The sequence below is a fragment of the Mesocricetus auratus genome, unplaced genomic scaffold (genome assembly GCF_017639785.1).
Source record: "Mesocricetus auratus isolate SY011 unplaced genomic scaffold, BCM_Maur_2.0 Super-Scaffold_100014, whole genome shotgun sequence".
Classification (NCBI taxonomy): Eukaryota; Metazoa; Chordata; class Mammalia; order Rodentia; family Cricetidae; genus Mesocricetus; species Mesocricetus auratus.
The window spans coordinates 8,493,698-8,505,077 of record NW_024429197.1 but is presented as its reverse complement, the minus strand read 5'-3'; the positions used below and the strand labels follow the sequence as shown (position 1 = coordinate 8,505,077).

The 11,380-nt window shown below is 47.1% G+C and overlaps 1 protein-coding gene across 3 annotated transcripts; it reads left to right on the top strand.

Moving 5' to 3' along the window:
- Window positions 1–6,592: 6,592 nt before the first annotated feature.
- Rsrp1 (arginine and serine rich protein 1) lies at window positions 6,593–10,702 on the top strand. 3 transcript variants are annotated; one of them, XR_005881191.1, is made up of 5 exons: window positions 6,593–6,764; window positions 6,873–7,470; window positions 8,583–9,135; window positions 10,080–10,163; window positions 10,267–10,333. XR_005881191.1 is itself a non-coding variant. In XM_005079593.4 (5 exons), exons 2-5 carry the CDS (start codon window positions 6,954–6,956, stop codon window positions 10,381–10,383), a joined length of 864 nt encoding a protein of 287 aa, XP_005079650.3. In that variant the 5' UTR covers window positions 6,596–6,764; window positions 6,873–6,953; the 3' UTR covers window positions 10,384–10,702. The 3 variants fall into 3 exon arrangements, 1 of the variants encoding a protein (XP_005079650.3); XR_005881190.1 differs by having other exon boundaries at window positions 9,341–10,163; XM_005079593.4 differs by having other exon boundaries at window positions 6,596–6,764; window positions 8,583–8,728; window positions 10,267–10,702.
- The last annotated feature ends 678 nt before the right edge of the window (window positions 10,703–11,380 follow it).

The following is an 11,380-nucleotide window of genomic DNA, read 5'->3' as shown; positions in this document are numbered from 1 at the left end:
CGTGGGAAATACTAGAGTTGAGCCTTCCTTTTGGGACCGAGGAAAGGAAGCGACAGTCTGACCTTACTAGTTGTTTTAATTTTTTGTTACACTTTTATTTATTTATTGTTCTTATTGTGTGGTCAGACAGGACAACCTGCGGGAGTCGGGTCTCTCCGTCCACCGTATGGGTCCCTGGAATCAAACTCAGGTTTTCCGACTTTGCAGCAAGTACTTTTATCTGCTGAGCCATTTTTCAGGCCCAGTGGTGACTTTAATGAGACTGGGGTTGGCCCCACTCTGATCACAGGTCTATGTGGGTGGCAGGTAGCGTCAGGTACCTGTGGCACATAAGAGGTGGGGGTGGTTCACTGCCTGACAGAACTAGGAGCAGGGACCATCTCCCCAGACCCATATTTTTCTTTTGATGCATTAAACTCTGTAGCTTGGGGTGGGACATTAGCGGATTAGTCTATTAAATTAGTATCGTGCTCTCCCCTCTGCCCCTCAGTGCTGGGGCTGGAACCCAGGGCTCTACTACTTAACCCTGGCCCTAGACCCACAACCTAGTCAATATGATGAGTATTTTTGTTGCTAAAACGTTTAGGTTTATCCAGTAAGGAGACACAGACCGCGACTCAACGATCCCACATGGAGTTTATTGGTGGACGGGGAGGGAAAAGGGGAGCAGAGAGAGAGAGATGAGAGAGAGAGAGAGTAAGAGAAAGAGCAAAAGAGTAAGAGAGAGTAAGAGAGGAAGAGGAGTAAGAGAGAGTAAACGGGCAGGGGTCAGTCCTTTAAAGGGGTCCTTTGCACCTGCCTGGTTCTCACGGAACTCTGGGCTGGCCAGAGTGTTGCCTGAGCGCATCCTGCCAGGTAACAGGGCAGGCCAGCGTAATGCCTGAACCTTTCAATTTTGCCTGCATGTACATTTACGCACCACTTGTGTGAATGGCGCTGGCTGCCTGGAACTGGAGTTACAGCCATTGTCAACATCCATGTGGGTGTTGGGAATTGAACCAAGTGGTCCACGAGAACAGCCAGTACTCTTAACCACTGAGCCATCTCCCCAGGCCCTGGGCCATGGCCTATTTTTTAAATGGACATGTTTTTTTTTTTTTAACCTTAAGATAGAGATTTATTGTGACTGCCTAATTACTGGTTAATGTCTCAAGGCAGGGGAGTCTAGGTCAAGCAGTTCTCTCTCTCTCTGTCTCTGTCTCTCTCTCTCTCTCTGTGCGTGTGTGTGTGTGTATTTACTATCTATATATCCCTGCTGACGATGTTACTACGCTGGGCCTCCACATGCTAAATTGGCACCCTACCCAGTGAGCCATATGCCCCATGTAGATGGGAAGTTTCTGTCCTGCCTGGCCCCACAGCCATTCAGTCACAAATAAGCACACAGAGGCTTTTATTAATTATAAACTGCTTGGCCTATGACTCAGGCTTCTTATTGGCAAGCTCTCTGTTAATTAACCCATTTCTATTAATCTATGTATCTCCATGGGGTCTTGACATACCGGTGGTGCCTGGGTTTCTTGCTTCCTCGGCAGCTACATGGAATCTCCTCAACCCTGCCTACTACCTTTCTCTGTCCCTGTTTGGATTTCTCACCTGGCTAAATCCTACATATCCATTGGCTGAAACAGCTTTATTCTTCAACCAGTAAGAGAAACATACATTGACAGCATAAAGAAGGACATTCCTCATCATCCCCAGCTCCAAAAGTCAGAGCTCCCCCACGTCCACCTTTTCTGTGTAGCCCTGACTGTCCCAGAACTCCCTTTGTCGACCAGGCTCTCCTTGAACTCACAGAGCTCCACCTGCTTCTGTTTCCCAAGTGCTGAGATCAAAGGCATGTACTACCACCAACTGTCCAAAGACAGAAATTTAATGAAATCTCTTAAATGTCTATTGATAACATTTTTTTTTTTTGGTTTTTCGAGACAGGGTTTCTCTGTATTGTTTTCGAGGTTGTCGGTCCAGCCCAGCCTCGAACTCACAGAGATCCGCCTGCCTCTGCCTCCCGAGTGCTGGGATTAAGGCGTGTGCCACCACCGCCCGGCGTTGATAACATTTTTTTACCAGCTCTTACTAAGATTTCTACGAAGCTAAGAACTAGCTTTTCTTTGTGTCATCTCTGCTCTTTTTGACCTTTACTGGCTGTATTGGTTGCTTTGCTGCTGCTGTGATAAAACAAACAAACAAACACGATCAATGCAACTTAAAGATAAGAGGTTGTTTTTGCTTATAGAGGCAAGAACCCAACATGGGGTGGGCAGGGAGGGTGACAAGTGACTTGAGCAGGAAGTTGAGAGCTTATGTCTTCAATCATAAGCACGAGGCAGAACTAAGGAACTTGCAACTGGACAAGGCTTTGTAATCTACCCTCATACTTCCAGCTACTTCCTCCAACAAGGTTGAGCCACCTACAGTTACCCAAACAGTGCCCCTAACTGGGGACCAAATATTCAAATGCCCCAGACTATGGGGGACATTTCTCCTTCTGTTATGAAGACCAATACAAATGAGAGATCTTAGTCTCTGTACATGAAATTACAGGAGAGCATGAAGGAGAGAAAGAGAGCTGTACATAGGCCAAGCATCCTGCAGGCCTGACTGGCTGATGAGAACTTCCATGACTGGAGAGCTGGAATGTGACAGGGCCAGGGCCAGGGCCAAATTGTTCTTGGCTTTTGTTTGTTCATTTTTTGAGACTGGGTTTTCTCTGTAGCTTTGGAGCCTATCCTGGAACTTGCTCTATAGATCAGGCTGGCCTTGAACACACAGAGATCCACCCGACTGTTCTGGACTGTCTTTAGCCCCCTCAGTAGCCACTTACTGCCATCTCTGTCTGATTAGCATTCTTGTGACTTAAAGTCTTTTTTGAACATGCAGTGGTGGCTCACACTTTTAATTCCAGCACTCAGGAGGCAGTGGCAGGTGGAGGACAGGCTCCAAAGCTACAGAGAAACCCTGTCTTGAAAAAAACCAAACAATAAAAAAATAAAACCCACTGTGGAGTATAAAAACTCAGCATCAGCTCCACCTGGCCTCCCTGATGCTGAGGTAGCCTATTAGAATTGTTACCCACCCGTGTGGTTCTGCCATCCATTTATCTGCCTGTTTACCCATCTGAACCCTGTCCTGCCTTTCGCCTCCCCAGCCTCTTTGGTCTCAATAGTCCTGCACCTTGACTGGGGGAGCTCCACCCTGGGTTCTGCTCAGCTTTGACCCTGCAACTGCAGCAGACCTCCTATAGGGAGGGTTTCATTATCTTATTCCCACAGAGAAGTTCTCCGTCTCCCTATCAGCCTTCTGCATGCCTTTTGTGTGATGTCTCTCAAAAGCCTCGGACTCAGCTATGATCTCTTTAACACTCCTGGGACATCCTGTAACCTAAATATACACATATATAGACTTATTATGTGCTGTGTGCTGTGTCACAGAGAGATAATGGCAGTAGTGAAGATTGGTATAAAGGATTCTGTATTTAGGGCTGGGGAGATAGCTCACTTGGTACTTGGCAAATTGCTGCTGATGAAGGTGACACAGCTTGTGAACTTATTATTATTCAGCGAGTTCTGACAGTCTGGGAAGGCATAATGTGTCCATCTATGTTTCTGACATAGTCTGCTTATGACACAATGGCAAGTGTGTTGTGACTTTGAGACCAGCCTGGACTACATGATACCTTTCAGGACAGCCCTTGCTTTAGTGTGAGATACTGTCTCTCTTGCTTTTTCTATTAACAATGTGAGTCTGAGCTGGGCTTAGTGATGCTTTAGACTCAGCACTCAGGAGGTAGAGGCAGCAGGACTTAGATGAATTTGAGGCCACCCTGGTCTACAAAGTGAGTTCCAGAACAGCCAGGCTTACAGAAAAACACTTTTTTTTTTTTTTGAGATAGGGTTTCTCTGTGGTTTTGGAGGCTGTCCTGGAACTAGCTCTTGTGGACCAGGCTGGTCTCGAACTCACAGAGATTTGCTTGCCTCTGCCTCCTGAGTGCTGGGATTAAAGACGTGCACCACCATCACTGGTTGAAAAACACAGTCTTGAAAAAATAAAATGTGTGTCTGGTGTCCTCAGAGGTCAGAAGTACCCTCAGATACCCTCAGACTGGAGTTACAGATGGTTCTGAGCCACCTAGTGGATGCTGGAAACTGAGCTGGTGTCCTTGGGACAAGCTGCAAGTGCCCATAACTGCTGAGCCAGCTTTGTAACATAGGTGCCTCCCGCACCGGGGCTTGGTAAAGACAGCGTAGTGAACCATTCTTCCTGGCTGTGTCTTATCCTTTTCCTGAGCACGCACCTATTCTCATACTGACATGTATGTTACAATTCCTTAATAGGCTCTTCCTCCCCTTCAACTTGGCTGCTCCTAAAGCTCTTTCCTGTAGTGATGTCAAGGATCCAGCTTTCCCTGTGTGGAGGTCTCTGCTGCTTCTCTGGCTGTGGTCTTGATGCTCTGGGGATGACACCTGCCCCTTTAACTGAACACAAAGACACTGGCATTCTGTATTAGGGGAAAGTCCTGTTTCACACTTTCCCTCTGTTTCAAAATTCTTTTTTGTTTTTGTTTTTCGAGACAGGGTTTCTCTGTGGCTTTGGAGGCTGTCCTGGAACTGGCTCTTGTAGACCAGGCTGCTCTCAAACTCACAGAGATCCTCCTGCCTCTGCTTCCCGAGTGCTGGGATTAAAGGTGTGAGCCACCAATGCCCAGCTTCACTTGTTGTTTTATGACAAACTGTGAGGGGAACATTGGCAGATTCCATGACACACAAGGGTGACCAAGGTGGGAGACAAGCATGCCAGGCAGACAGAACTTAGTGGGAAGTTGTTAGAAAGGGAATTGGCAGGGAGAAAAGAGAAATGGGTAAAGAGACAGAGAGAGGACAGAAGAGAAGAGGGAGTGAGGAAAAGTCCTGTCTGCCCCAGGGGAACAGCAGGAAAGGAAGAGAGGAGCATAAGCGGGCAGGGGTCTTTCATAGAACCCTGAGCTGACCAGAGTACTGCTTGAATGCATTCTGCCAGGTGACAGGGGCAGGCCAGCATAATGCCTGAATCCTTACGCCTGTTCTTGGGGTTCTGACAGGATACACCCTCAGCTGCAGCCACTAAGAGCACCACCTGTGCATATTCACTATGTTCCCTTTTAAAAGGCCCTGATCCCCTCCATCCTTCTCTCTTTCTATCCCTGTCTGTTCCCCTCCCTCCCTCCCTCCCTCCCTCCCTCCCTCCCTCCCTCCCTCCCTCCCTCCCTCCCTCCCTCTTTTCTCTCTCTCTCCCCTGCTGTTTCTTTCCCCTTTTGATGATCTCTTTCCCTAATTAAAAACAAACCAACAAACCCTATGCTTGAACCCTGTTGCATAGCGTCTTTCTCTCACACTTTTCTTAAATTACAACACCTTTGCCAACATTTTTTAAGGTCACTGTTATGCTTTATGAAAATGAATGTTTGGAATCTGCCCCGGAAATAAGTTTAAACGTCCTGCACTTATCACACTTAAATCTTAGGACAGACCTATTAGCTGCAGAAACGGCTCATTATTAGGAGTAAAAGCTTTTGCTGTGTTTCAGAGCCCACGGGCTGTGGGGAGGGGGGTCCCCACTACCCGCAGCATGCTTGGTAGCCCACAACCGCCGGTAACTCCGGTTCAAGAGACTTAGGCTTCTACACACATATAAAATAGACCTATCAACCATTCTTTTTTGTTGCTTTTTCAAGACAGGGTTTCTCTTTGTAGCCTTGGCTGTCCTGTAACTCACTGTGTAGACCAGGATGGCCTCGAACTCACAAAGATCCACCTATGTCTGCCTCCCATCTCAAGTGCACCACCACCACCCAGCTATCAGCCACTCTTACTCCTCAAAGGTCAACTGTGGTTGTTTTGGAATTTCTGTCTTGACTTCAATTACATTTAGTAGCTCAAATAAGCAAGTTAAGGCACCCTTTCTATACTGAAACTGCATTTCCGGGGCCCTATGATGTGCCTTCCCAGGCTACCCTGGAGAAGGTCAGGAAGGACAGCCAGGCCGCAGCTGAGCCGGGATGGGCATGAGGGTGGGGAACGGGAGGGGGATGGACATCACCGGTCCGGGGAGCAGGGGGAAGGGGGAGCGGGGACGTGGGGTCGGGTCGCTGTTGTCTGCACGCTGAATTGTTGGCGACCCCACCTTCCCCCGAATTTGGGTGGAGCAACCAAAAAAACAAAACAAAGGAAAACAAAGTTGGGCGTGGTACCGCACAGGCCGGTAATCCTAGTACTGGGGAGGCAGGGGCAGGAGGATTGCAACGAGTTTGAAGCCTGATTGAGCTACATAAAGCTAGTCCCTGTCTCAGAACATCAAACCCCGAAACCAACCAATTATCTAACCCACAAACAAACATCCCTGAAAACAACAATTTCCCAAAATACCCGGATGTACAACGCCGGGATGGGGTGGGGCGGGGGTGGAACGGAATGGCGGATTCTACGCATGCGTGTCTCGAAGGCGTAGCCGGAAGCGACCGGCAGAGCGCCAACGTCGAATGGCGATTGGATGAGAGGAGAGCCCACCCCACCGCGCTGACGTTTGCGCGCATGCTCCGCACTAGCTTCTAGTATTTTCGATGCTGACGTCCGCAGTAGGTTCAGTTCGCGTCCGGACTTCGTAGGTGGAGGTTGCCGTGCTCTCAGTTCGGTGGGAACGGTAAACGCGGACGCCTTCGGACCCTGGTCTGAGAGGGAAGTGTCCACTAGGCTTTCCTCTCGACTTTGCGAGCACGTCACCGGTTTAAGGTGAGTCGGGTGGCGCAGTCGCGAGGGATCGAGTGCACCGGCTCGCCTGTTCGCGCACGCGCGCTCCCGCCTCCGGGATTGACCTTTGCCCTTTGCCGTCGTTCCTAGACGCCGTTGCGTTTGCGGAAGGAGCCCGCTTCCGAGAAGGAAGTCACGTCCTCGGCCGCCGTGTCAAAGTACGTAAACGATATGTGGCCCGGCTCTCCGCAGGAGAAAGCGTCACCATCGGCGTCGGGCTCGGGCCGCTCCAGCCGCCTGTCGTCGCGCTCCCGCAGCCGCTCTTCGTCCCGCAGCTCCGGCCCCGACTCGCGCAGCGCCAGCCGCTCGTCGCGCAGCCATAGCCGGTCGCGGCGGAGCAAGCGCTCCCGGTCCCGGTCCCGCAGGCGCCACCAGCGCAAGTACAGGCGCTACTCGCGGTCGTACTCACGCAGCCGGTCCCGGTCCCGAGGCCGCCGCTATCACCGAGGTAGCTTTTACGGGCCGTCGCGGAGGTACTGCCAGTCGCCGTCGCCCTGCCGGTCCCGGAGCAGGTCGCGCTCCCGCGGGAGGTCGTATCACAGGAGGTCGTACTACGCGATCACGCGCGGCCGTCGCTACTACGGGTTCGGCCGCACGGTGTACCCCGAGGACCGCCCCCGGTGGAGGGAAAGATCCAGAACCAGGTCGCGCAGCAGGAGCAGAACTCCCTTCCGCCTAAGCGAGAAAGGTGGGTCTTGGTGTCACTTTGACGTTTGTGCCGGTGGGGTTCTGGGAATGAAGAATGGAGGACGCTCTCATCCAGCCGTCGTCGGCCAGGGACTAGTCAGGTGGTTTAGTTGGATTGGTAAGATTAAACCCGGGACCTTTTAACTGGACTGCCCCGGCCCCGGGCGCTTTCCCAGAGAGTTTACTTCGGTGCCAGAAAACTTCAGATTTCTTGGAGGGGGAAGAGGAGAATATTTTTAGCTGGTAAATAGAGTGAAAGCCAGGTGTGGTGGTACAATAATTACCAAAATTATAAGTGCATTTATGGTCTCGCTGTCCCAAAGAGAGGAGTTTCTTTCTTCTTTTTGGTTTTTCGAGATAGGGTTTTCTCTGTGGCTTTGGAGGCTGTCCTGGAACTCGCTTGGTAGTCCAGGCTGGTCTCGAACTCACAGAGATCCGCCTGCCTCTGCCTCCCGAGTGCTGGGATTAAAGGCGTGCGCCACCAACGCCCGGCGAGTTTCTCTCTTCTAATAGTAGGCTGTTTTTAGTACGACCTTTAACGTATGTTGATGACTTAGTTTAAGGTGGGAAGAACTTAAAACATTTTTAGACGATTTACTGGAAAAAAAAGATCGGATTTTGCTAACTTTCAGGTGAGTTGGTATTACTATAAAATAAATAATAAACTTTGAATATGAATGCTTAACACTGTCAAGATTAATAGTAGTGTTAATTGGACTTATATAGTTACCAAACCCCCTAGTTTACAGAAATACTTGAAGACAAAACAGTGCTGTTTGTCAGGACAGCTAACTGTAGCCAGTCTGGAGGCAGAGGCAGGTGGATCTTCTTGAGTTCGAGGCCAGCCTGGTCTACAAAGTGAGTTCCAGGACAGCCAGGATTGTTGAACAGAAGAACACTGTCTCAAAACCAGGAGAAAAAAAAATAAAAGTGAGTTTTTGAGGTAGTTTTGGAAAGCTTCTTTTTTTCCTCAGAGTAAAATTGTTATTTTTGTTGTCCAAAGAGTAAAATTGTTATTTTTGTTGTCCAACAATGCTCATTAAAAGGAAAGCATTACTGTTTTATTTGGGGGCTTACTGAACTAAAGGGTAATGAATGTCTTAATGCTCTTAGATCGAATGGAGCTGCTAGAAATAGCAAAAGCCAATGCAGCAAAAGCTCTTGGAACAGCCAACTTTGACTTGCCAGCGAGTCTCCGAACTGTAGCCAAGGAAACAAGCCAGAGAGCAGCTGTTTTGAGCAGTGGCGCAAAGATGGAGGTAAGTATCTTCAGAGGGCTACTGCCAGCAAATCTCCTTCCCCTGTTAAGAGTTTACTGTAGACAGCCCTCCTGGGACATCTTAAATCATTTGTCCAGAACAAAACTAACCTTAATCTGACAAGTACTAGTTCATCTCCAGGAAACTGAGAGGTGATGAACTTGTTTTCATTCTGACACTTGGCCAGTTTCCAAAACAGTAAAGCCACTGGCTGTATTATTGGTAGTACTTTGTTTTTTTCTTACTCTGTCTAGTCTTTAGAGACTGGAGTGTTCTATCAATAGCTCTCACTTACAGCATTGTTCCCAAAAGTCTGTGTTCAGTATACAGTATAGTTTATCTGCTTTATTTCTGTCTTATAGAAATCATGAATGTGGTCTCCAGACAATGATGAAGAAAATCTGTTGGTAATTGATCATGGGTTAAAATGCCAGAGTTGATGTTCAGAGAGTAAAGCTTAGCTTTTGTGGAAGGTAGTCCCATGTGCATGTTAGAGTTTTGGGCTAGGGCTATTGTGGAAGGTAGTTTGACGATTCAGCCTGGATGCACTGTGTAATGGTGGGGCATCTGTGCTCTAGATGTCCCGTTCATAATATATGCAATATATTCCAGATGTTTTGAGTGATTACAGAAGAAGAGGCCTGCTTCACTTGCAGATAAGTTTATTACAATTCTCCAGAATTACAAAGGATGTGCATTGGCGTATTGCACTGTACTTAGAAGTTATTTGGTGTGAAACCTGAATCTTAAAAAGTTGATAATTTGGTCTGGGGATATAGCTCAGTTGGTCTAGAGTACATAACATCAGGGTTAGTTCCCAATAGTGTAAACTGGGTGTATAGTGCTCTACCCCCGTGATCTCAGCACTTGGGGGACAGGATTATTCAAGGTCATCCTTGGCTACATAATGAATTAGGAGGTCAGCCAGGGGATGAAGAGACCTGGTCTCAAAAAAATTGCTTTATGGAAATTTAAGGTAAAAGTTGTACAACGAAGGTGGTTTGTCTGTGACCTTGGGGTCCGCCTACCGTTTGCTTAGGCAAGAAGTGCTTCTTGAGATGATTGAGGCACCCTCTGCAAATGCCTCCATTCTTTTAACAAAGCATTTTCTATTGCACTTACTCAAAAATGAGTTATATTCACAACAAAGAATCAGGTATTCCTGGGGAACTGTCTACTTCTAAGTCAGTCTTAAGTGGAAACAGCAGTTTCTTTGTTGTCTATAGCTTGTTTACTGTGGCAATAGATTGAATTTGGTTTGTGTCCACATCTACATTTGTGTGCAATTGGGCTGTTTTTTATACAGTATTCAAAATCTGAGGCTATGTTTAAAAATTCTCTACCCCTCTAGCTCTCAGAAAAGCAAGCTGAAGATGAAACTGAAACTCCCAGTGAGAAATCTTCTACACAAAGAAACATAGCCTTCAGCTCTAATGTAAGTGTATCCGAACATTACCCTTGAAAATTAGATCTACTTATGTAACTTTTTAAATTTGTGTTCATCATTTCTGGTAAGTTGACTTTAATTTGTCTTACAGAATTCCATAGCAAAGCCGCTACAGAAAACAGCTAAAGCTGCTACTGAAGAGACATCATCAGGATCACCAAAAATAGATAAGAAAAAAAGTCCTTATGGACTGTGGATACCTGTGTAAAGGAAAACTAAGGGCTGGGGTTCCTAAAACTGCACTTTACTGAGATTTCCTGACCTCCATCATTAGCCTACCTGCCTGAGTATCATGACAGTAAATTAAACTCCATTACAGAAAGATGCTTAATGGTGACACGTTCACAGTTGAGGTTTCTCTTGAAATTATAGGAACACAGATGGACCAGAAAATTGCATACAGGTGGAAGTCTTATATATACTTGTAAGTATTGTATAGTATTGCATATGTGTGAATTTTGTAAGACACAGTTGGATACTGTGTATTTTGTATATTTGTTAATAAATTTTTTTATTATTTGTCTTGATTTTGTGGATATTGAATGGATAATGGATATACTTATAATGAAAAAAACCTTCCTAATCCCAAATCTGAGTCTGAACATACAAGATGTGTAGTGGGTTGGAGGGGAAAGCTGGTCTTTTTTTTTTTTAAGTTTTAAATGTGTATCAATTGGTAGATCAGCTGGCCAGAATCAGACTTAAAAACTAGTCTCTGCCTCCGGAGTGCTTTTAGGTATAGCATAGGAATACTAAGGATGAGGGTTAAAATGCCAAAGGATCCCTCTGGCTGGAGAGATGGCTCGGTGAGTTATGTACTGTTTGTTCTTCCAGTGGACCCAGGTTGGAGTCTGAAGACCCATAAGGTGTCTCCTGTAACTCCCAGTTCCTGGAGATCTAGTAACATCCTCTTGCTGCATGTGGGGCACTGACACATCACCATAACACATAATGCTTTTAAGATGGCACATACTAGCAGTCAGGAGGTGGATCTCTGTGAGTTCAAGTCCAGCCTGATCTATAAGAGCTAGTTCCAGGACAATCTCCAAAGCCACAGAGAAATCCAGTCAAAAAACAAAACAAAGATAATGGGCCTGGGGGCAGAGGCAGGTGGATCACTTCTTTGATGCTAGCCTGGTCTACAGATTGAGTTCCTAGGACAGCCAGGTATACACAGAAGCTCCTGCTGTCATTATAGGTGGCAG